This window comes from Oncorhynchus keta, chromosome 19 (genome assembly GCF_023373465.1).
Source record: "Oncorhynchus keta strain PuntledgeMale-10-30-2019 chromosome 19, Oket_V2, whole genome shotgun sequence".
Classification (NCBI taxonomy): Eukaryota; Metazoa; Chordata; class Actinopteri; order Salmoniformes; family Salmonidae; genus Oncorhynchus; species Oncorhynchus keta.
This window is the reverse complement of record NC_068439.1, coordinates 35,834,113-35,860,459: the sequence shown is the minus strand read 5'-3', so window position 1 is coordinate 35,860,459 and position 26,347 is coordinate 35,834,113. Positions and strand designations below refer to the sequence as shown.

The window sequence follows — 26,347 nt, the reverse complement described above, 5'->3', positions numbered from 1 at the left end:
GTATTATTAGGCCTACTGACAGAAATAGGAAGCAGAGAAAGTCGGGGTAGCCTATAATTAAGAAATTCGAGAGTGCCCATCCATGCAACTCCAAAGGCCATACAGTTGAAATTCTGCATAACGGCACAGCATTTTATAAACTTTACTGTGGGAAAGGTGATGTGTTGATATGTTTGTGTTTGCAGCCATATGACTGGTTTCACATTTGTCTCCAGAAATGATAGGGTAAAATATATCCAAAACAAGTCATTTACAATTCCTTTATCCAAATGGATTACTAATGTACCTAGCTATTATCATGTTGTTAATTACAGCGCATGGAGAACGGTGTTATGTCTATCGGAAAAAATAAATATGATTTTTGCACTTGGAACTGATAGGTTCGCTAGACCATATTCATGGTTTCCTTGTGCGAAAGGTAGTGGAATAATTAGGGAATTAAGTCAAGGTCAGAATACGTCGTATTTGTACACACGTCCATTTATTCGATCGCCACCTGAAGAAATAGCGGGATAATGGCACGTGATTGTCATGCTTAAATTCAAGGTGTCACACCCTGATCTGTTTCACCGGTCTTTGTGATGGTCTCCACCACCCTCCAGGTGTCACTCATCTCCCCCATTATCCCCTGTGTATTTATACCTGTGTTCTCTGTTTGTCTTGTTTGTCTAGTCAACCAGCGTTTTTGTGTCAGCTCTTGCTTTTCCCCAGTCTCTCTTTTCTCGTCCTCCTGGTTTTTGACCCTTGCCTGACCCTGTACCTGTCCACCTGACCACTCTGTCTGTCCCTGACTCTGAGCCTGCCTGCCATCCTGTACCTTTGTCCCACCTCTGGATTACCGACCTCTGCCTGACCTGACCCTGCCTGCCGTCCTGTACCTTTTCCCCCTTTTTATTTTATTTTACCTTTATTTTACCAGGCAAGTCAGTTAAGAACAAATTCTTATTTTCAATGACGGCCTAGGAACAGTGGTTAACTGCCTGTTCAGGGGCAGAAAGACAGATTTGTACCTTGTCAGCTCGGGGATTTGAACTTGCAACCTTTCGATTACTAGTCCAACACTAACCACTAGGCTACCCTTCCGCCCCCTGTTGCTGTAATAAACATTGCTACTTCGACACGGTCTGCATCTGGGTCTTACCTTGATACCTGATCCAAGGTCAGAATACACAGAGAGAAAAGGGCATAAAAAGGAATTACGTTCCAACTCAGGTCGTAATTGGGCCCCTATTGACTTGGTTTATTATATATATTTACGACAGGTGCCACACAGTTGTATGACGTATTTGACACACATACAACATGCATTTGAAGATAATTTTATTCGATATCTTTAATTGTAGCGGACATACAGCTGTGTTTAATAGAATTCAGGAGCATCTGGGGCGAAGTCCACTAGTAAAAATAAATGAAATCACCATGGAGATGCAAGTGACTGCTGGTTTGCTATATTTACAAAAAGAGTAAACCTCATTGGTCAAGTGAGTGAGGGGTATGATACATTAATAAGATGTCAAATGAAATACATTTTAGATGTATGTCAGAGAGCATTCTTCTGAAGGGATTTTTTATAGCAATTGAAAATGCAAACATTGCATATAAACTCAATATTGGCATACAGTACTCAAATGTAACCAGTTTACATGAATCTATTCTAGCACCCAACTCAACTTTTTTTTTTGTCAAAGTGTCCAGATGAGGGGATATAGATAACGTGGTTTTAGTGTTGTAGGCATTTCATGACGTGTCTTGCAATTGACATTAGCATTGAATTATTTGATATTTCTGTTCAACTTGAGGCAGAGAAGGTGCCAGTGCACACACTCAAATCAACTCACTTGTTAACCTCAACGTAAAACAAAGTCTTGGTTCCTTGCACACACACACGTTGCAGGTGCTATTTCTCTATTTAAAGGAAAATTCTACCCCAAAACTAGCTTCTGGTATTAGTTTCATTTGTACATTGTTGACATATGCAAACATTTTGGGATTGTCAGCAATCAAGTTAAGCTATAACTTTAAAAACACAGAAATACAGCCGTATGAACTTGATTGCCGACATGCAAAACATTTTGGGGACTAGATCAACAATAGACTAATGAAACAAATACCAAAAGATAGTTTTTGGGTGGAATTTTCCTTTTACAGTAATAGCAAAGAAATAACTAAACCTATGGGCACTGTTAGCTCACTGTAGGCATCTTCAGACACCTACTTTATGTCCTACAATCCTGAGCTTCATTTGAAAAGCATACTTGTTGGACCAGGCAATCATCAACCATCCAGCCCTTCTTGCAGCATTTTCATTTGCAAGTCCCTCAGCTAGCCTCTTTCGCCCCACACTTGGGGCTTATATTTAATCCGCAGCGCGAAAATTCTGCTTTACAGCGTGATTGAAATTGAAATGCAATATTCCCGCTTTAGCAGACACTGCATGTCGGCTCAATGGGAAATGACCTTAACAATTCTACCGGAATCTGTAATGCATCAGCTTTACAGACTGAATAGAGCCCTTATTAAATACAATTTCTTTGTAAAGCAGAGTTAATGCCTCAGCCTATGTCCATACCATTTCAAACATATCTGAGAGCTCTTTCAAAAACATGACACAGACCTAACATTGCTGATATACTTTCAGATCTACTCATCTTTTCCATCAAGCTCATTTGTCATTAAATATACAGTATATAAAGAAGCTTAAAATTCATGAAAAAAAAAAAGACGAATGCAATTTTTTAAAACAGCTGTTAGTAGAAATAGAACCTCTGATATGGAGTCCGTGCAGGAGGACAGATTTGAAATTAATTTGTAATGACAACAGAACGATGGAGACAAAAACAGACTTTTTTCCCTTTTCCACACCACATTATTAAATAAGGCACACATTAACACATACAAATCAAAGTTTGGCTAGTATTATTCCACAGATGCCTTTATTTACAACAACATCCACAATGTTAATAGCAATATGGTAAACATAATTACTGACTTTATTACACAGTTATTAAGGGCTTGTCCATAAGAGGGCGCTATGTGCCCATGAGTGGTTTCTTGGGGCTCCGCTTTAAGACTTGACTTTTTAAATATAATTTTATAATGCTAATATAATACATAGCCTGAATGATTGCACCTCAATGTGGAACCAATTCTCACTAAGTGTTAAGGATGAAACAACTTGTTTTCGAGGTTGCAGTGTACTGCATCCTCTACTTGAATGACAATGACAGTCATATTGGGGGCTTGTTACATTCCTCTGGAGTTATCGTAGCATTTATGTCCAAAAAGTAAGAATTCCAAATGCAGGGCAAGGATTCTCCTAACTCATCAGGCCCCGAGGCGGCCTTCTGTCACAGGCTAGCGGAGCCCCCATCCACCAGGGACAAACATAATAGTAACGCTATGATGCATGATGGGCCTATACTGACGCCATGTGTCTTGTTCCTCAGCATCATTCCACTAATACAGAATGAATAATTTTCCAAGCATTATCAAAGTGGTCATTTCTTATGGTATGCTGCAAGAAGTATAATACTTACCCTTATATCAAGGGGTACAGTTGATACTTAACTGCACAACGGTAAGTTATTGCTAAATCCCTCGTCGAGGGATGTATATACCGAATGTGTGTACTGAGTGGGGCCTCCATGGTATCTCTGTCATAAGAGGGTTAAGAAATGGCTAGGAGTTGACCATCTCACCACAGTTAATGTAGCTGCTTCTTGGTTCCGCCCTCTGGTATCTTAACATGAAGTGCATATACATGTATACACACAGGCATACAGTATACATACATTACAGGCAGGATTGAGCACTGTTTGTGTTGTGAGGTGCTCTCTTAAGTTGAGGCCTTGGGTCCAAGCTAAAGCAGGCATTGTTCACAGCTTTGGTGTCCTTTACATTGAGTTTTGGGCCCCTGTTACTCTATTCTTTGGCCTCAAACGAGGGTACAGATCCTCCAAGTCAATTCAATACTACCACATGTTCTATATGCTGTTAATCCATCACTGTAGCGTTGCAATAATACCAATATGGTATAAGGACATTCATCAGGTGTGGAGGCTATTGTCGGCCGTCTCGTCAAAAGATATGCCAGTCCCGGTTGTTGCCCCCTCGAACCCCACTCAACCCCCCCCCGTCACAGGGGAGTTGCCCTAACTCTGAGAGGAGCGAGGCTACGTCGTCTGTCGTTTTGGGGCCTCTCAGTCCGAGCTCAGTCCAAGCTCTCAGTAGTTGTAATTGCCTTGCTCGTTTACGGGCGAAGTGGCGGGCAGGAAGAGGGGCTTGGGTGGTACCTGGGGCTTGAGGGAGGCCGTGCGGCGTACAATAGCGGCGCGGTGGAGGTGGGGCGGTTCGCTGTAGCTGTGCTGCCGTGTCAGGCAGGCACTGGGGATGAGTGGCCGGTGGGCTTCAAAGCCAACCCCTCCCCCGCCGCCACCACCACCACCACCACCACCTCCAGAGTTGATCCGGGTGAGCAGCTGGTGGGGTGGTGGCCCAACCCCGCCCTGTCTGAAGCTGTGCTGGCGCGGGACGGCCCCTCCGTTGCCCATCTTGATCATTAAATGCCTCTGGGAGTGGTGGCGAGTCACTGAGCTCCGCTCGGGGATGGACTGCTGCTGCAGCGGGGTGGTGCCAGCTGAGGAGGCGGCAGCAGCGTCTGGGGGCACGTCCAGGCGGCGGGTCAGACTGTCCCTGGGCAGGGTGGAGGAGCTGTAGTACTGGGCCGACTCCATCTCAGGGATCTGGGGCTGGGACCTGAAGCTGCTCTGGCTGTGACTGTGGTTATGGCTGGAGCTGGAGCTACCCGGCAGGGGAGCACACGGTGATGTCAACACAGTGATGCTGTGGCTGCCTGAGGCGCTGACCTCGTGGATGTGCTTGAGGAGCTCGTCCAGGGCCGCCACATCCACCACCGTTTGCGGGTAGCAGGAGGAGGACTGGGAGGCCGAAGCCCCCTTTGCACGCTCGTCGTTGGGGATCTTCCTCTCCTCGGGCAGGTGCCCGAGGGCTTGGCCGTTGGTCAGGCTGTGGGAGAAGGGGAACACCTGCTGGGTGACCCCCGAGCTGGACCTCGACGAACCCAGGCCGAAACCGATACCAGGCGGTGCCTTAGACTCCTTTGCATTGTTGCAGTTCTGGTTCCTCTCCCACTGGTTCCGGAAGGCCTTCATGTTCTTGATCGGCAGCTCCGGGGTGGAGTCAGGGGTGGGTAGGCCCGAGAGGTTCTCCCCCTGGGAGAGGTTAAGGTCAGGGTCTCCCAGTGACATCCCGTGCCTGCCCGGAGTGTGCTCCTTCCCGTTGGGAACGAAGGAGCTGTACATCTTGGGCGTAGACACGTCCAGCTTCTCCTCTTTCGGCTGGCCGTCCAGCAGGCCATTTAGCTTGGCCAGGCTGCGCAGCGAGAGGGCGGGGTGGAGGGATGCCTCAGGGTCCTTGCCAAGCCGGTGGGCACGGCGGGCATTGTGACTGCAGTAGCATGACACCAGGAAGCCGGAGAGGATGGCACCGAGGAAAAAGGCAACCAGGACGCAGGCGATCAGGAGGGTGTAGTGGACGCTGGGGCTGGACTTCTCCATGTCAGGGAGCCTTCGGACACCTAAAGGAGAAAAAGAAAGATAGTGAGGTCATGACTTAGCCCATGCGAAAATAAAAAAATATTACCTTGTCAGATCCTGTCATGACATAAAAAGGATTTCACATTCAACCGTCCCCCCTGTTGTGACTGTAACAGCCTTGACTCATGCTAAATCAGGTTCCATCCGTATTGCAGAAGTATCGCGGAAGATCCGCATTAAAACCTAAAGGTAATTTCCGATTGAGATGACGTAAGCAGCGTTACTGCGTATGCACTCTCTGCGAACGCGGGAAGATTGCCTTTAAATTTAAATCGAGCTATAACGGCGGAACGTCCCGCGATACGGATTGAATCCAGCCTCAAGTCAGTCCTTCTTCCCTCCGTCAAACACGGAGCACTATCCTGCCAAGTACTCTGCTGCCAACGTCTCAGGAGGCCGTGACAGACAAGCCTCCAGACAGTCTACTCGTTCATCATAGCAAACACTCAAATCAGCCCAGACTCTAAACACAGAGCACAAACAGCTTAGAAGACCCTGGGAAAGAAAGAGTTTATTTGAGTTCATACTTCACTGCAGGTGCACCTGGCTTCTCGCACTGGCCAAGATCAACACTTCGATATCCAGAAGCTTATCAGGGCTCAAACTGGCACACTGCAGCCAAGTATTGAGGCTCGGTTATGGGGAGGCTAAATGAGAACGGTGCCCTGGCATATCCAGCAGAGCAGCAGCTGGAGTTGGGTTTAGCCCAACAGAGGTAATGGTGTCTGTGTACTCTGGGGAGCTCCATTAAAATGTCATCAGAGGGATTAGGAGGAGTGGATGAACGTGCTGGACTGAGGTAACTAAAGGAAGCGTAGCTTGCTGCTTCCTGAGAAAGGTTCTGGTCAGTCACTTTTCATTAATTAAAAAGGTACCATGTAGGTTCATGGAATTTTGATTCCTTTGAGTAACTGGACAGTGTTAAAGTGTCAAGTATGAAATAGTCCTTGGCCCGTGTCCTCTGCAACATATCAACAGATTTCTATAACTGAAAGTTCGAGGCAGAACCATACATAATAATGATGTACTTTATGCAAAATTATACCGAAATAGAACACACTCATCCACCCACCACTAATATCATCTGCCCCCGGTGAGCAGCAACATGTTCCGCTTGTTTTCACCTCATCATTCTCTTTTTTCCTCCAACATTAGTTAAAAATAGGATGGGGCGAGAGACACAGATATGGTAATTTCGACTCAAACAAAGCGAATGTCTTTCTCTCGAAAGCCCTGTCGAGTAAAGGCCCTCCCATGTGGTTCTCATATAGACGCAGAAGTAGGTCACAGAGTTGCAGAAAGAGTGATGTTCCCAGAGGATTCCTTGCCTCTAATGGGAACCAAATGCATGGTAAGCCGAGGATTTCAGCACCGGTTTGAGATCCTGTGCTCCGAGCAATTATGATGGCACTGCCTGCCAACTAACTTTAGAGTAGCAATCAAGGGTTAAAACGTAGGGATCTGCGAAGTGAGTTATGACTTTTGTTGTTGTCAAAACAGTGCTGTATGTGTGCGGTACCTACCAACTCCAGTAAACAGATATTACAAGGGAAATGATTGGCTTGGATATGCTCCAGATACCATTCGACAACAAAGATAAGTCAATATACTGTACAATATGTCTTCTGCTTGTCACTAACTCAGAGTACAAATTACTTCTATTGGAAACCAAGCTATCACAAAATCAAAGACATGATGCCATTTTATGACAATGATTCAGGGGAAAGAACAGAGGAAGGAATATTCAGGGACTGAATATGTAAGCAGGCACAGGGACTCCAGCACTGGCATTAGGTTCCACCCATAGGCCGATGCATTGGCATTCACGCACTGCGAGACAAGGGATGTTGACATTGCCTATGTTGCGGCACCCACTGTCCGTTGATAGTCTACCTTAAAGGTCACGAGCAGCTGACAGAAATGAGAAACTCTGTTACCTTAGGCCGAAGAGAGTGTGGTAGTGGTGGGTGATGGGTTAGGAGTGTGACGCACGCACACACACACACACACACACACACACACACACACACACACACACACACACACACACACACACACACACACACACACACACACACACACACACACACACACACACACACACACACACACACACACACACACACAGACTTGTGTTTTGAATTGATCTGAGACACTACAGAATAATAATCAGTGCATACTCTTTAAATTCCATTCAGCAACCAAATGTCTTGGCCATTAGCCAAGTTTGCTAGATACACAGTCCCAAGTAACCTGCACTTTATTCAGCCTTTTATCACTGACCATAACAGTTATGTAAAGCATAGACTGGTTAATATTTCAACCAATCACAATGGACTGTTTGATGCTTCACTGCAGTGTTACTTCTGTTGGCAGGACAGCAATGCTACTGTATGTAAAGACAGATAATTACACGTTTATGAAGCATTCATCTTGGCGGGATTTTGACACGATATGGCACAAAGTGTAAGTATTATGGCTAGTGCTAATAAAGGGTGTGATCATCCCACTGTATTTGGCTTGAATGAACAGGACATATGCATATCTGCAGGGAGTGTGAGGTGTCCAGATTTCTCTGCTTAGTGCCAATGGATGCTAGACCAGGCCTCAGGACATGGCAGGATGTGCCTTTTGAAGGATTATGGAACTACCAGTGAGCAAAACATGCATCAGAATGTCTACCCTGCCTTGATGTGTTTTTGTGAACAAACACCCTCTGGCAGATACAGGTAACAGCCAAAATAATGGAAACACGTGAGTAAACGAGGGATACAAAGCACACTATATTGAAAACAGGTGCTTCTACACAGTTGTGGTTCCTGAGTTAATTAAGCAATTAACATCCAATCAGGCTTAGGGTCATGTATAAAAATACTAGGCAGGTCATTATTTTGGCTACCATGGCTATGCCCTAATAGGATGACAATTTCCCCATCCACAAGGCACGAGTAGTCACTGAATGGTTTGATGAGCATGAGAACGATGTAAACCATATGCCATGGCCGTCTCAGTCACCAGATCTCAATCCAACCGAACACTTAAGGGAGATTCTGGAGCGGCGCCTGAGACAGCGGTTTCCACCAGCATCAACAAAACACCAAATGATGGAATTTGGCATGGAAGAACGACACTTGTAGAATCTATGCCAAGGTGCATTGAAGCTGCTCTGGCTCGTGGTGACTCAACATCCTATTCTGACACTTGGTTGGTGTTTCCTTTATTTTGGCAGTTACCTGTATATACATATTGTTGTAGCCTATATTGCATACATTGTGGTATACATCCCAGTCAAAAGGTTCATAACAGGTCATTTAACAGTAGCACAGATAGAGATAATTCAGGCAGAGGAATAAACATTTAGCACTCGGTAGAAGTGGAGTGCCCAGTGAATGCTCTCTTAACTGAACTCCAGATAGTATTGTTTCGAGTGTTATTAAATCGGTGTATATGCACCATTGCCTTAACATATTTAAGGCATTTTGTCATTAGTGGTTGAGGGGAAAGGCATTATCACTAGAGCCCGCCAGGAAACATAATCGGAACAGTCAAACAGTTTGCATAGTATAATACGTTTCCTAGTTATACAACTAGAAAATAGTGCATTTTCACATATCCAATTCAAATGGGGAGCATCTGGTATTTTCAGCAGGTCTTTAGGTTCAACAGAGCTCTACTTCAGGTTGCCAGTAATGTATTTCTGCCTGGGTTTATAGTCACACATTTATCTTCTGAACTTGGTTTTATGAGTACCCTTGAGCCAGGACAATTGGAACATTAGGTTTAAGTAATACAGAAAAATGCTGTATGCTGGAGAAGCTTGTGATTTGTTAAAAATAATCCACATTTTAACAAGAGTGTCGGGGAACCTCTTTAATAAATCTTCTATGAAGACAGATCTGTAAAGCCTTTTAGTGAGAATGCAGAAAATAGACAATGCAATAACTAAAGCTTTAGTGAAAGGTCATTCTTTGCCATTCTTGTTTGTACAATATATATATATTCCTGAAAAGGAAAATATTTTCAGTTAAAATCTCCACCATCCCATCATTAAAGTGAATTCACCCCCAGTCCGGCAAATCTCTGCTTCCGACCATGACACGTACAATGTACAACGTTGTACAACAACACCTCGCCTATCTCTAGGATAGATGCCACTGGAATCATTGACTTTCCCATATGCACACCTCGCTTGACAGGCAGGAAATTCATTATCTTGTTTTGCCCGTTTCATGCGGAGCACCCTCATGGCTGTAATGGGGGCTGCCAAGCCTAACACGACAGCGCTTCCCTTCAGGATTGATGTTACCTTCATGAATGTGCCCAGGAAATAACTGCGTCAACAAGTAAAGCCACTAGGCACCCCCAAGAGAAGCTGAATACATGAACATCTGAGCATGATAAGCAGCTATAATGACTCACTCACTCTCAGGGGTTAATGGAGGTCTGTGTTGTTCTTAGTGGTGAGAAAAAGTATAGTCAGTCTGGTCTCAAAAGGCCAATCTTCTCTTTGGCTGACTTAATCTGAACGTCAACACCAACCGGCGATTCAATCATTTCCCCAGCCTTTTCATTTATTTACACATAGCCGTTTCAATACGGCGTAACACCTTCTACAGTATGATTCTCTCTGCCGTGGATTTCCACTAGGTGAAGACGTGTGTGTCATGTGCGAGTGTTATTGATAGGGCCCCGGCCCCGCGTGGTGTATACTGTTACAAGGTGATAATAAGCCATGGGAAATACACGTTAAGCTGTTGTAAAAGCAATTAGGATACGTGGACGTCTACATAACGCATGCACATGAGACAATCTGTTGTGATTTCTGCTACATCTCGGCCCCATAATTGCATACCACCACCCGAGCGGACGATCCACCGCCGAGTTCCTAAAGTGTTTTTAACGAGTTGAAGCACTTACAAATGGAGTGTCTCTGTGTTATCTTCCAAGCATTAAAAAGGGAAGGTCTATGGCATCAGTTACTGCCAAATAAGTCAAATTTGAGTTAATTCTGTTCCTTTTCACAGCGTTCGACTGCAAGACCTTTTCGAAGGCCTTATACGGGGCTCTTGTTCCTTTTAAAGACCTTGTCGAGCTTTCGGGACAAACCAAAGCCAATTTATGGACCGGACTGTATTCGAGCCAGCTGGCAAAGCCAACAGAGATTTGTCCAATGTTCTACAGCCGCAGGACCAATCTCTTAGAACACTGCGGTCCACTTTGTTGAGTAATCATAGATGGGCACAAGGCCACTGTCATTTATTATATGAGCTGCAGTTCGATAACTAACTCTGCATTCACTATGTCCTATTGATGCACTGCATGTCTCTACATTATATATAAAGTATCCATTTTAGAAATAAAGCTAATATGAAACAACAAGTCAAAGATTTGGGCAGGATTCATCCTTATATAAATCTACATAAGAATCAAAGTCATAATCTATTAAATACTAGTGTCATGGAAAGTTGTCATATGATATTTCCATCCCCCGGCTTTAACTAGGATCTGTAAAGCATTGCCTTCATTAAATGAATTTGTTCCCATGTTTGTGTCAAAGGCATTCGGAAATGACAGTCACTATGTCCATTACCTGGCAAAACTTTGGCATGCTCCCTACGCCTGTTCAGTCACTGGAGTCCCGACGTTTCTGCGTATTCATCAAGACCGTTTCAAGGTCTTTGGCATTGCCAGTGTTTCTAAGGGGTTTCAGTGACCTCCGCTATGTTCCCTGTGCTCGTGGAGGGCCACCTTGAACCCTGTGTGCTGCTGCATGATGGGATTGATTGCTAATGAGTCTGCGGAGGCGATACTGCCATGATTTTCCACACAGATTGCACCTGGGGGCTGGTTGAAAAGTTCACTCACTGGAATATGTTGTTCCGTCAACATGCCATCTGTGTTGACTTGATTGTACAGTTCATTGCAGCCACAAGATCCAAGGGGGAAATGTGCCCTAATATAAATGTGTTTTAAATGTTACTTTTTAATAAAAGCCACTATTCCCAATTTGAAACTAAATTGGCATTACCAAAATGGCAGTATCCAGTAGGAATTGTAGGAATCTTCCACCAATTGAGAAATCACACCCCTGACATGGACCTTCACGCTTGGCTGGCCTGCGCCAGGAGGTTAATGCCCAACGTGCCTGTTGGCAGCTGAGGCTAGAGTCTCCATTAGCCTCTAATAGTGTCATTTACTCCATGGGTTCATCACAGTGAACGGCTGAGGCTGGGCTTATATTACATAATGAGGGTCTTCCCTGGTGTGAGGCTCGCTCTGTAATTAATGCTCAGGTATAATTAGGCTTATCTGAGGGGTTTATTGACTTGGGCATGCCCATTCATGAATTGTGAGATTAAAAGAACATCACCTGTGGTCCTTCTGTAGCTCAGTTGGCGCTTGTAACGCCAGGGTAGTGGGTTCGATCCCCAGGACCACCCATACGTAGAATGTATGCACACATGACTAAGTCGCTTTGGATAAAAGCGTCTGCTAAAAGGCATATATTATTATTATTATATTACCTATCGGTTACACAAGGAGATCCATTTAATCTTGATCTCTTGGTTTAAAAAGTATAACTGATCTTACTGTAACAGATTTCCTCCACTTCGTCTGAGGAGGAGTAAGGATCGGACCAAAGCTCAGGGTGGTAAGTGTTCATGATGATTTTAATTAAAGAAAGCACTGAACACTGAATCAAAATAAATGAATCACGTGAATTTCCAAAACCCGAAACATTACCGTGTGGCCCAAACACTCAAACCTGAACAAACACCCACAAACCAAAAGTGAAACCCAGGCTACCTAAGTATGATTCTCAATCAGAGACAACTAACGACACCTGCCTCTGATTGAGAACCATACTAGGCCGAACACAAAAACCAACATAGAAAAACAAACATAGACTGCCCACCCCAACTCACGCCCTGACCATACTAAAACAAAAATAAAACAGAACTATGGTCAGAACGTAACATGGACCCCACTTCACCACACTTTTTGTCCGCCTCCTCAACCGCCCCCATCGCCTCTTACGAGCGGCGACCTTCGCCTCCGACCTCCGACTGGGGACTCCGGCGGCGCCGGAGAGGCGGGAGACTCCGGCGGCTCAGGACAGGCGGGAGACTCCGGCGGCTCAGGACAGGCGGGAGACTCCGGCGGCTCAGGACAGGCGGGAGACTCCGGCGGCTCAGGACAGGCGGGAGACTCCGGCGGCTCAGGACAGGCGGGAGACTCCGGCGGCTCAGGACAGGCGGGAGACTCCGGCGGCTCAGGACAGGCGGGAGACTCCGGCGGCTCAGGACAGGCGGGAGACTCCGGCGGCTCAGGACAGGCGGGAGACTCCGGCGGCTCAGGACAGGCGGGAGACTCCGGCGGCTCAGGACAGGCGGGAGACTCCGGCGGCTCAGGACAGGCGGGAGACTCCGGCGGCTCAGGACAGGCGGGAGACTCCGGCGGCTCAGGACAGGCGGGAGACTCCGGCGGCTCAGGACAGGCGGGAGACTCCGGCGGCTCAGGACAGGCGGGAGACTCCGGCGGCTCAGGACAGGCGGGAGACTCCGGCGGCTCAGGACAGGCGGGAGACTCCGGCGGCTCAGGACAGACGGGAGACTCCGGCGGCTCAGGACAGACGGGAGACTCCGGCGGCTCAGGACAGACGGGAGACTCCGGCGGCTCAGGACAGACGGGAGACTCCGGCTCAGGACAGACGGGAGACTCCGGCGGCTCAGGACAGACGGGAGACTCCGGCGGCTCAGGACAGACGGGAGACTCTGGCGGCTCAGGACAGACGGGAGACTCTGGCGGCTCAGGACAGACGGGAGACTCGGAGGCTCAGGACAGACGGGAGACTCTGGAGGCTCAGGACAGACAGGAGACTCCTGTAGGGAGAGGACGGAGAGACAGCCTGGTGCGGGGGGCTGCCACTGGAGGGCTGGTGCATGGAGGTGGCACCGGATAGACCGGACCGTGCAGTCGCACTGGAGCTCTTGAGCACCGAGCCTGCCCAACCTTACCTGGTTGAATGCTCCCCGTAGCCAGGCCAGTGCGGAGAAGTGGAATAGCCCGCACTGGGCTGTGCTGGCGAACTGGGGACACCATGCGTAAGGCTGGTGCCATGTACGCCGGCTCGAGGAGACACACTGGAGACCAGATGCGTAGAGCCGGCTTCATGGCACCTGGCTCGATGCCCACTCAAGCCCGGCCGATACGAGGAGCTGGAATGTACCGCACCGGGCTATGCACATGCACCGGGGACACTGTGCGCTCCACCGCATAACACAGTGCCTGCCCGGTCCCTCTCGCTCTCCGGTAAGCACAGGGAGTTGGCTCAGGTCTCCTACCTTAGCCACACTCCCCGTGTGCCACCCCCCAATACATTTTTGGGGTTGCCTCTAGAGCTTCCAGCCGCGCTGCCGGGCTGCCTCCTCATACCAGCGCCTCTCCGCCTTCGCTGCCTCCAGCTCTGCTTTAGGGTGGCGATATTCCCCTGCTTGTGCCCAGGGTCCCTTGCCGTCCAAAATCTCTTCCCAAGTCCAGGCCGCTGCTGCTGCTGCCCGTTACCACGCTACCTGGTCCTCTTGTGGTGGGTGTTTCTGTAACGGATTTCCTCCTCTTCGTCTGAGGAGGAGTAAGGATCGGACCAAAGCGCAGCGTGGTAAGTGTTCATGATGATTTTAATTAAAGAAAGCACTGAACACTGAATCAAAACAATAAACGAATGACGTGAATTTCCAAAACCCGAAACAGTACCGTGTGGACCAAACACTCACACGGAAACAAACACCCACAAACCAAAAGTGAAACCCAGGCTACCTAAGTATGATTCTCAATCAGAGACAAGTAATGACACCTGCCTCTGATTGAGAACCATACTAGGCCGAACACAAAAACCAACATAGAAAAACAAACATAGACTGCCCACCCCAACTCACTCCCTGACCATACTAAAACAAAGAATAAAATAACAGAACTATGGTCAGAATGTGACACTTATTCATGAGCCTCCATTTCCAAAAGCAGCAACATATGTTTAATCTTCTCTACAACATGTGGAACTAGAGGATTGTTTGTAGCTCTTAATGAGCAAACTGAACCTGTTCAAAACAAACAATACTTTGAATTACAAGTAACCCAAAACCTATAATGGTATGGTCTCCAAGTCAAAAGGTTTAACAGACACCGAAAAGATTTGTCTATTCTTTCATTTTCAAGTTGTCTAGTGTGAAACCTTAAGTGAAACTACAAATTGCCAATAGATAATGCAAATTAATTGCATGCAACTTAAAAGTGTTTATGCTCAGTCATACTGCAATAAAATAATGTGGAACCCAACACAGGGAGAAAGTAGGGAGAAAGAGACTGGGGGAAAAATGGAAACTGACCGTAGGCTGAGTCTGCCGCGGGGTTCTGGTTTCGCTTGGTCGCCAGAACATCTGCTGATGGGAGCAAAACACAGCATTACTACCGAAAACAAAAGACTGAGTGAATTACAATACCACTCAGACATAAGAAAGACATAAGAAAACAAATGGGTTTTTATGGCGGCGTGACATGCAAGTAGGTTGGACTGCTCTGGATATTTCCAAACTGTGACCCAGTTGTGGATTCAAGTGTCATAAAATACTTTCTAGATGTGATGTTTTCTCCCCAACAATACATTTCTCCTCATATTCTTGTAGTCGAGTAAAATTGTTGATATAACTTTCATGTGTACCTTAAGAACATACTACTTCAATGTTAGCTGGCAGATTGACAGGCAGCAAATGAAACATTGTTACATCAATTAAATCCATAACAGAGCAAACAAAAGGGGAGAATGTATTTGATATTACACCATGGAAGCCTGTGACATCCACTCTTCCATGTACAGTTCCTTCGGAAAGTATTTAGAGCCCTTGGCTTTTTCCACATTTTGTTATGTTACAGCCTTATTCTTAAATGTTTTTTAAAAATCCACCTCAATCCCTACACAATACCCTATAATGACAAAGCAAAAACAGGTTTTTAGACATTTTTGCAATTCTCCCCAAAGATTTCCGATCGGGTTCAAGTCCAGGCTCTGGTTGGGCCACTCATGAACATTCAGAGACTCGACAACTGCGACAACTGCGTTGTCTTGGCTGTGTTTTCATCAAGGATCTCTCGGTACTTTGGTCTGTTCATCTTTCCCTCAATTCTGACTAATCTCCCAGCCACTGCAGCTGAAAAACAACCCCACAGCATGATGCTGCCACCACAATGCTTCACCGTAGGGATGGTGCCAGGTTTCCTCCAGACGTAACGCTTGGCATTCAGGCCAAAGAGTTCAATCTTGGTTTCATCAGACCAGAGAATTTTGTTTCTCATGGACTGAGAGTCATTTTGGCAAGCTCCAAGTGGACTGTCATGTGCCTTTTACTGAGGAGTGGCTTCTGTCTGGCAACTTTACAATAAAAGCCTGATAAGGAGTGCTGAAGAGATGTTTGTCCTTCTGGAAGGTTCTCCTATCTCCACAGAGGAACTACGGAGTTCTGTCAGAGTGACCAATGGGTTCTTGATCACTTAACTGACCATGGCCCTTCTCCCCCGATTACTCAGTTTGTCCGGGAGGCCAGCTCTAGGAAGAGTCTTGGTGGTTCCAAAGAGCACTGTGTTCTTGGGGACCTTCAATGCTACATACATTTTTCTTCCCAGATCTGTGCCAACACAGTCCCGTCTCTGAGCTCTACGGACAAATCCTTCAACCCCATGGCTTGGTTTTTGCTCTGACATGCACTGTGGAGCTTATATAGACAGGTGTGTGCCTTTCCAAATCAATCATATGTTTTTGTATTTGTAATACATTTGCAGAACTTTCTAAAACCCCTTTTTCATTATGGGGTATTGTGTGTAGATTGATGAGGACTTTGTGGAATGTGGAAAAAGGGAAGGGGTCTGAATTCTTTCTGAATGCATTGTACTTCCATGAAGGAATATATACCCTTTTTTTACAGGGCTTATATTTAGATGATTGGCCTGTTGCTACTGTATGGGGAAGTTGATGATCGCTCACCAAGGCAGCTCTCAGGGTACAGTGAGTGGTCTCCCTCGATATCTTGCTCAAAGCCAGCCCTGGAAAGAGCAAAAGAGAAAGAGTAAAGAAGAAAGGCTCATCACCCGTTTTCCTCTTTGCTGACACAAGCAACCACCTACCCAACTGTAATTGGGACTTGTCATTTAAAAAAATATATATTTCACCTTTATTTAACCAGGTAGGCCAGTTGACAACAAGATCTCATTTACAACTGCGACGTGGCCAAGATTGAGAAAAACAGTGTGACACAAACAACACAGAGTTACACATGGGATAAACAAAAGTACAGTCAATAACTCAATAGAAAAGTCTATATACAGAGTGTGCAAATGTAGTGAGATTCGGGAGGTAAGGCAATAAACAGGCCATAGTGACTTAATAATTACAATTCAGCAATTAAACACTGGAGTGATGGATGTGCAGAAGATGAATGTGCAAGTAGAGATGCTGGGGTGCAAAGGAGCGGTAGTTGGGTGGGCTATTTACAGATGGGCTATGTACAGCTGCAATGATTGGTAAGCTGCTCTGACAGCTGATGCTTAAAGTTAGTGAGGGAGATATACAGTTGAAGTCGGATGTAAATTTACATACACCTAAGCCAAATACATTTTTGCAATTCCTGACAATTAATCCTAGTAAAAAAATCCCTGTTTTAGGTAAGTTATGATCAATACTTTATTTTAAGAATGTGAAATGTCAGAATAATAGTAGAGATAATTATTTCTTTATGCTTTTATTTCTTTCATCACATTCACAGTGGGTCAGAAGTTTATATACACTCAATTAGTATTTGGTAGCATTGCCTTCAAATTGTTTAACTTGGGTCAAATGTTTCGGGGAGCCTTCCACAAGCTTCCCACAATAAGTTGGGTGAATTTTGGCCCATTGAGGTCAGGGCTTTGTGATGGCGACTCAAATACCTTGACTTTGTTGTCTTTAAGCCATTTTGTCACAACTTTGGAAGTATGCTTGGGGTCATTTTCCATTTGGAAGACCCATTTGCGACAAAGCTTTAACTTCCTGACTGATGTCTTGAGATGTTGCTTCAATATATCCACATAATTTTCCTGTCTCATGATGCCATTTATTTTGTGAAGTGCACCAGTCCCTCTTGCAGCAAAGCACGCCCACAACATGATGCTGCCACCCCCATGCTTCACGGTTGGGATGGTGTTCTTTGGTTTGCAAGTCTCCCCCTTTTTTTCTCCAAACATAACGATGGTCATTATGGCCAAATAGTTATATTTCTGTTTCATCAGACCAGAGGACATTTCTCCAAAAAGTATGATCTTTGTCCCCATGTGCAGTTGCAAACCGTAGTATGGCTTTTTTATGGCGGTGGTGGAGCAGTGGCTTCTTCCTTTGACACACTGAACTCTGTCTGCAAAGTAGTTGGTGAACCAGGCAAGGCAGTCATTAGAAAAACCGAGGCTACCGAGTCTGCCGATAAGAATATGGTGATTGACAGAGTCGAAAGCCTTGGCCAGGTCGATGATGACGGCTGCACAGTACTGTCTTTTATCGACGGTGGTTATGATATCGTTTAGTACCTTGAGCGTGGCTGAGGTGCACCCGTGACCGGTTCGGAAACCGGATTAGAGCACAGCGGAGAAGGTACGGTGGGATTCGAGATGGTCAGTGATCTGTTTGTTGACTTGGCTTTTGAAGACCTTAGAAAGGCAGGGCAGGATGGATATAGGCAGGGTAGGATGGATATAGGTCTGTAACAGTTTGGGACCAGGGTGTCTCCCCCTTTGAAGTGGGGGATGACCGCGGCAGCTTTCCAATCCTTGGGGATCTCAGATGATACGAAGGAGAGGTTGAACAGGCTGGTAATAGGGGTTGCGACAATGGCGGCGGACAGTTTCAGAAATAGAGGGTCCAGATTGTCAAGCCCAGCTGATTTGTATGGGTCCAGGTTCTGCAGCTCTTTCAGAACATCTGCTATCTGGATTTGGGTAAAGGAGAAGCTGGGGAGGCGTGGGCGAGTATCTGCAGGGGGGGGAGCTGTTGGCCGAGGTTGGAGTAGCCAGGAGGAAGGCATGGCCAGCCGTTGAGAAATGCTTGTTGGAGTTTTCGATTATCACAGATTTATCGGTGGTGACCATGATACCTAGCCTCAGTGCAGTGGGCAGCTGGGAGGAGGTGCTCTTGTTCTCCATGGACTTTACAGTGTCCCAGAACTTTTTGGAGTTAGACCTACAGGATGCAAATTTCGGCTTGAAAAAAGCTGGCCTTTGCTTTCCTGACTGACTGCGTGTATTGGTTCCTGACTTCCCTGAACAGTTGCATATCGCGGGGACTTTTGGATGCTATTGCAGTCCGCCACAGGATGTTTTTGTGCTGGTAGAGGGCAGTCAGGTCTAGAGTGAACCAAGGGCTATATCTGTTCTTAGTTCTGCATTTTTTGAACGGAGCATACTTGTCGAAGATGGTGAGGAAGTTACATTTAAAGAATGACCAGGCATCCTCAACTGACGGGATGAGGTCAATATCCTTCCAGGATACCCGGGCCAGGTCGATTAGAAAGGCCTGCTCGCAGAAGTGTTTTAGGGAGCGTTTGACAGTGATTAGGGGTGGTCGTTTGACCGCGGACCCGTAGCGGATACAGGCAATGAGGCAGTAATCGCTGAGATCCTGATTGAAGACAGCAGAGGTGTATTTGGAGGGCATTTGGTCAGGATAATGTCAATTAGGGTGCCCATGTTTATAGATTTAGGGTTGTACCTGGTGGGTTCCTTGATGATTTGTGTGAGATTGAGGGCATCTAGCTTAGTAGGACTGCCGGGGTGTTAAGCATATCCCAGTTTAGGTCACCTAACAGAACAAACTCTGAAGCTAGATGGGGGGCGATCAATTCACAGATGGTGTCCAGGGCACAGCTGGGAGCTGAGGGGGGTCGGTAGCAGGCGACAACAGTGAGAGACTTATTTCTGGAGAGACTAATTTTTAAAATTAGAAGTTCGAACTGTTTGGGCATAGACCTGGAAAGTATGACAGAACTCTGCAGTAGATTGCAACTCCTCCCCCTTTGGCAGTTCTATCTTTTTTGTTTTTGTTTTTTGTTTAGAATTTTACCCCCTTTTTCTTTTTCTCCCCAATTTCGTGGTGTCCAATTGTTGTAGTAGCTACTATCATCGCTAATACTCCCGTACGGGCTCGGGAGAGACGAAGGTTGAAAGTCATGCGTCCTCCGATACACAACCCAACCTAGCCACACTGCTTCTTAACACAGCGCGCATCCAACCCGGAAGCCAGCCGCACCAATGTGTCAGAGGAAACACCGTAGACCTGGCAACCTTGGTTAGCGCGCACTGCGCCCGGCCCGCCACAGGAGTCGCTGGTGCGCGATGAGACAAGGACATTGTGCGTCGCCCCATGGACCTCCCGGTCACGGCCGGTTACGACAGAGCCTGGGCGCGAACCCAGAGTCTCTGATGGCACAGCTGGAGTACAGCGCCCTTAACCACTGCGCCACCCGGGAGGCCCTGGCAGTTCTATCTTGACAGAAAGTGTTATAGTTGGGTATGGAAATCTCAGAATTTTTGGTGGCCTTCCTAAGACAGGATTCAGACACACGGCAAGGACATCAGGGTTGGCAGAGTGTGCTAAAGCAGTGAGTGAAACAAACTTAGGGAGGAGGCTTCTGATGTTGACATGCATGAAACCAAGGCTTTTTCGATCACAGAAGTCAACAAATTAGGTTGCCTGGGGACATGCAGGGCCTGGGTTTACCTCCACATCACCCGAGGAACAGAGGAGGAGTAGGATGACGGTGCGGCTAAAGGCTATCAAAACTGGTCGCCTAGAGCAGAGAGGGTCGGATTAACTACACAAAGAGCCTGAGTTCGTGGCTGGGGCCGACAGATAAAACATAAATAAACAGAATGGAGTTCTGTGATTAATGGACAGTCCAGCAGGCATCAGCTATGTAGCCAAGTGATCATAGTGTCCGGGGGGCAGCAGTAGATGGAACAGGGAAGCCGCCACTATGCTAGCACGCGGGCGACAAGGCGTTGCAAGTTAGTAGCCCGGGGGTGGTAGGGGGGGTCTGCTCAGACGGAGGCCGGTTGAAGGCAGAGCGGATGGAGTATTCGTCGGCAGACCAGTCGTGGTGGTGCGGCGGGGGGCCGAGTCGACAAAGAATCCAAGCCAGAAGGCGAAAGAAGTGTTGTAGATTTTAGTTTGCTAGCAGGGAGATGTGCCTGGCTCACGGCTAACGGTGCAAGCTTCGTGGCAGTGGCGTTAGCCAGGTCCAGAGTTTACAGCAAGGTGCTTTTACACCTGCATTGTTTGCTGTTTGGGGTTTTAGGCTGGGTTTCTGTACAGCACTTTGAGATATCAGCTGATGTACGAAGGGCTATATAAATAAATTTGATTTGATTTGATTTGATTTGATTTGATTTGGATCCGGTGGAGTATTGGGCTCTAGCCGTGTATGAGTGGGGTTCGGGTGAACAGCTGAGTAAGCCGGGAGGTGGGCATCAGGGATAGCTTCGGTACTGGGTGCAAGCTAGCTGTGAAGATCAGAAGTACTGGTCCAGGGATTATGGCAGGAATCCGGCGTTGTTGTGGAGAGACAGTTCGATACTGGTAGACTGGCGAGTATTATCCAGGCTAAAAACAGGGCTGGCTGTGCAGAAGGTAAAAGCCGCTAGCAGTGGCAAACAATGACTAAACAGCTTGTAGCTAATTAGCTGGTTAGCTGGAGGTTCTTGAATGTATTCTAAAAATGTAAAATAATAGTGATTCCGAATCACATTGGGTGAGGCAGGTTACCGGAAGGTATAATCAAATTGAAAATCGAAAAGAGATTGAAAATAAATATGGGTCTGGCTGGGGACACGGCGTTTCAGACAGTTAGCAGGCCGGTGCTAACAAGCTAACAGTTAGTAGGCCTGGGCTAAACAAGCTAGCAGTTAGCAGACCGGGGCTAAACAAGCTTGCAGTTTGTAGACCGGGGCAGGTTAGCAGTTAGCAGGCCGGGTTAGAAAGCAAGCAGATAGCAGGGGCTAGAAAGTTAGCCTTTGGGGGACGTCACGATGAGGTTAAGTCTGTTTTTGCCTCTTCATGCGGTGACGTCGATAGACCGGTCGTGGAATTAGTAGGGTTCCAAGTAGCTCTAGGTAGCTAGCAGGCCTAGCTGGTTAGCATAATGGGCCTTCAGCAGGCATTGCGCCTGAGGGGCCTGTTGGGAGTCCTCGGGCAGATTATGTCGGTATTCCAGTCGTAGGGGATCTGCGGGGTTCCATGCCCCGTACCGGCTGTAGAAGGGGTCCGGATATTGTAGCCCAGGAGTATGCTTCGGTGGTAGCACAGGAGCTCTGGTCGGGCTAGCTTCAAGCTAAGTGGATGGAAACGCTAGCCAGGAGTAGTCATCCGGGGTTGCGGTTAGCTAGTTGTGAAGATCCAGATGAAAATGTAGAATCTAGATTTAATTTTGGATTGGAGATGCTTAATGTGAGTCTGGAAGGAGAGTTTACAGTCTAACTGGAACGGTGTGTTCCGGAGTTCTAAATTGAGCAGCTGCTGAAAAATGAGCTCCTGTATATATTGAGATTTAAATGGTTTTTTAGAGTGAAGTACATCGAAAAAAATCAAGAGAAAACTGCAAGACTCAATAGAAGACAAAACAAGGAACAAACCAAAAAAGACAGGCTTTTGAAAAGTAACAATTTTTCATAAAATTGTACAGTTATCTAAGCTAGCTGAATTGCAAGCAGAATTGTTTACTTGTTGCTAAGCAGTTGCTAGGGACTCTCCTGGAAGAAGCTAGCTAGCTTACAAAGAATAACAACAAAAAATATCTAGTTAACAGAAGAAAGGAAGACAAAATAAGGACAAAAGAAGGACAGAAGAAAAAGGAAAAGAAAGAGGACAACAAAGTGAAACAGTCAGCACTTCTATTGCAACTTCGTATTTCGTCGTCCTAACGTAGTCTACACTGCTATCTGCCCAGCAGCTAGCCAGCTAGCAAACGTCCACCGTCTACCGAATAGCAGCACTGTAGAAACTCAACTGAACGACTTGATTAGTGTAGTGTTAGCTAGCTACATAGTTGTCTTTGCTGTCTTCGTATCCAAGATAATTGTGTAGTTTAGAGCGTGTAGTCTTAGAGTGATTATCTTAATTTACCGAGGTTAGCTAGCCAGCTATTTGTCGTCCTTAACGTAGGAGACACTGCTAGCTAGCCAACAGCTAGCCAACGTCTACTGAATAGAACTTCCGCACTCAACAACCCGGTCGCATTCCGCTTCGCTCCACAGGTAGTATCACATTTTCATTTCATTTCATTACAGCACAACGGTTTGATTTGTTTGATCGTAGCTAGCTACATAGCCGTCTGTGTATCAAAGATAATTGTGTAGTCTAGAGCGATTTTCTAGGTTAGCTAGCCAGCTATTGTCGTTCTTTTAACGCAACGTAATGTAATCAACACTGCTAGCTAGCCAGCTAGCCCCCGAATAGCAGCACTGTAGAAACTATTACACTCAACGGAACGACTTGATTAGTTTAGTGTCAACAACGCAGCCACTGCCAGCTAGCCTACAAAGTCAACAACGCAGCCACTGCCAGCTAGCCTACTTCAGCAGTACTGTATCATTTTAATCATTTTAGTCAATAAGATTCTTGCTACGTAAGCTTAACTTTCTGAACATTCGAGACGTGTAGTCCACTTGTCATTCCAATCTCCTTGCATTAGCGTAGCCTCTTCTGTAGCCTGTCAACTATGTGTCTGTCTATCCCTGTTCTATCCTCTCTGCACAGACCATACAAACGCTCCACACCGCGTGGCCGCGGCCACCCTAATCTGGTGGTCCCAGCGCGCACGACCCACGTGGAGTTCCAGGTCTCCGGTAGCCTCTGGAACTGCCGATCTGCGGCCAACAAGGCAGAGTTCATCTCAGCCTATGCCTCCCTCCAGTCCCTCGACTTCTTGGCACTGACGGAAACATGGATCACCACAGATAACACTGCTACTCCTACTGCTCTCTCTTCGTCCGCCCACGTGTTCTCGCACACCCCAAGAGCTTCTGGTCAGCGGGGTGGTGGCACCGGGATCCTCATCTCTCCCAAGTGGTCATTCTCTCTTTCTCCCCTTACCCATCTGTCTATCGCCTCCTTTGAATTTCATGCTGTCACAGTTACCAGCCCTTTCAAGCTTAACATCCTTATCATTTATCGCCCTCCAGGTCCCCTCGGAGAGTTCATCAATGAGCTTGATGCCTTGATAAGCTCCTTTCCTGAGGACGGCTCACCTCTCACAGTTCTGGGCGACTTTAACCTCCCCACGTCTACCTTTGACTCATTCCTCTCTGCCTCCTTCTTTCCACTCCTCTCCTCTTTTGACCTCACCCTCTCACCTTCCCCCCCTACTCACAAGGCAGGCAATACGCTCGACCTCATCTTTACTAGATGCTGTTCTTCCACTAACCTCATTGCAACTCCCCTCCAAGTCTCCGACCACTACCTTGTATCCTTTTCCCTCTCGCTCTCATCCAACACTTCCCACACTGCCCCTACTCGGATGGTATCGCGCCGTCCCAACCTTCGCTCTCTCTCCCCCGCTACTCTCTCCTCTTCCATCCTATCATCTCTTCCCTCTGCTCAAACCTTCTCCAACCTATCTCCTGATTCTGCCTCCTCAACCCTCCTCTCCTCCCTTTCTGCATCCTTTGACTCTCTATGTTCCCTATCCTCCAGGCCGGCTCGGTCCTCCCCTCCCGCTCCGTGGCTCGACGACTCATTGCGAGCTCACAGAACAGGGCTCCGGGCAGCCGAGCGGAAATGGAGGAAAACTCGCCTCCCTGCGGACCTGGCATCCTTTCACTCCCTCCTCTCTACATTTTCCTCCTCTGTCTCTGCTGCTAAAGCCACTTTCTACCACTCTAAATTCCAAGCATCTGCCTCTAACCCTAGGAAGCTCTTTGTCACCTTCTCCTTCCTCCTGAATCCTCCCCCTCCTCCCTCTCTGCAGATGACTTCGTCAACCATTTTGAAAAGAAGGTCGACGACATCCGATCCTCGTTTGCTAAGTCAAACGACACCGCTGGTTCTGCTCACACTGGCCTACCCTGTGCTCTGACCTCTTTCTCCCCTCTCTCTCCAGATGAAATCTCGCGTCTTGTGACGGCCAGCCGCCCAACAACCTGCCGGCTTGACCCTATCCCTTCCTCTCTTCTCCAGACCATTTCCGGAGACCTTCTCCCTTACCTCACCTCGCTCATCAACTCATCCCTGACCGCTGGCTACGTCCCTTCCGTCTTCAAGAGAGCGAGAGTTGCACCCTTTCTTAAAAAACCTACACTCGATCCCTCCGATGTCAACAACTACAGACCGGTATCCCTTCTTTCTTTTCTCTCCAAAACTCTTGAACGTGCCGTCCTTGGCCAGCTCTCCCGCTATCTCTCTCAGAATGACCTTCTTGATCCAAATCAGTCAGGTTTCAAGACTAGTCATTCAACTGAGACTGCTCTTCTCTGTATCACGGAGGCGCTCCGCACTGCTAAAGCTAACTCTCTCTCCTCTGCTCTCATCCTTCTAGACCTATCGGCTGCCTTCGATACTGTGAACCATCAGATCCTCCTCTCCACCCTCTCCGAGTTGGGCATCTCCGGTGCGGCCCATGCTTGGATTGCGTCCTACCTGACAGGTCGCTCCTACCAGGTGGCGTGGTGAGAATCTGTCTCCTCACCACGCGCTCTCACCACTGGTGACCCCCAGGGCTCTGTTCTAGGCCCTCTCCTATTCTCGCTATACACCAAGTCACTTGGATCTGTCATAACCTCACATGGTCTCTCCTATCATTGCTATGCAGACGACACACAATTAGTCTTCTCCTTTCCCCCTTCTGATGACCAGGTGGCGAATCGCATCTCTGCATGTCTGGCAGACATATCAGTGTGGATGACGGATCACCACCTCAAGCTGAACCTCGGCAAGACGGAGCTGCTCTTCCTCCCGGGGAAGGACTGCCCGTTCCATGATCTCGCCATCACGGTTGACAACTCCATTGTGTCCTCCTCCCAGAGCGCTAAGAACCTTGGCGTGATCCTGGACAACACCCTGTCGTTCTCAACTAACATCAAGGCCGTTCCTGTAGGTTCATGCTCTACAACATCCGCAGAGTACGACCCTGCCTCACACAGGAAGCGGCGCAGGTCCTAATCCAGGCACTTGTCAACTCCCGTCTGGATTACTGCAACTCGCTGTTGGCTGGGCTCCCTGCCTGTGCCATTAAACCCCTACAACTCATCCAGAACGCCGCAGCCCGTCTGGTGTTCAACCTTCCCAAGTTCTCTCACGTCACCCCGCTCCTCCGCTCTCTCCACTGGCTTCCAGTTGAAGCTCGCATCCGCTACAAGACCATGGTGCTTGCCTACGGAGCTGTGAGGGGAACGGCACCTCAGTACCTCCAGGCTCTGATCAGGCCCTACACCCAAACAAGGGCACTGCGTTCATCCACCTCTGGCCTGCTCGCCTCCCTACCACTGAGGAAGTACAGTTCCCGCTCAGCCCAGTCAAAACTGTTCGCTGCTCTGGCCCCCAATGGTGGAACAAACTCCCTCACGACGCCAGGACAGCGGAGTCAATCACCACCTTCCGGAGACACCTGAAACCCCACCTCTTTAAGGAATACCTAGGATAGGATAAAGTAATCCTTCTCACCCCCCCC

The 26,347-nt window shown here is 47.4% G+C and overlaps 1 protein-coding gene across 3 annotated transcripts in view; it reads right to left on the bottom strand.

The window, feature by feature from the left end:
• Positions 1 to 1,426: 1,426 nt before the first annotated feature.
• Positions 1,427 to 26,347, bottom strand: part of LOC118398145 (semaphorin-6D-like) — a 139,250-nt gene continuing 114,329 nt past the window's right edge. For 2 of the 3 annotated variants that reach the window (XM_035793206.2, XM_035793207.2), the window contains 3 exons: positions 16,651 to 16,709; positions 15,002 to 15,055; positions 1,427 to 5,596 (listed from right to left, as the gene is read on the bottom strand). In XM_035793206.2, the coding sequence (XP_035649099.1) occupies positions 4,224 to 5,596; positions 15,002 to 15,055; positions 16,651 to 16,709 (1,486 nt within the window). In that variant the 3' untranslated portion in view covers positions 1,427 to 4,223. The remainder of the gene's footprint in view (positions 5,597 to 15,001; positions 15,056 to 16,650; positions 16,710 to 26,347) is intronic. The other variant, XM_035793208.2, reaches the window with a different exon arrangement.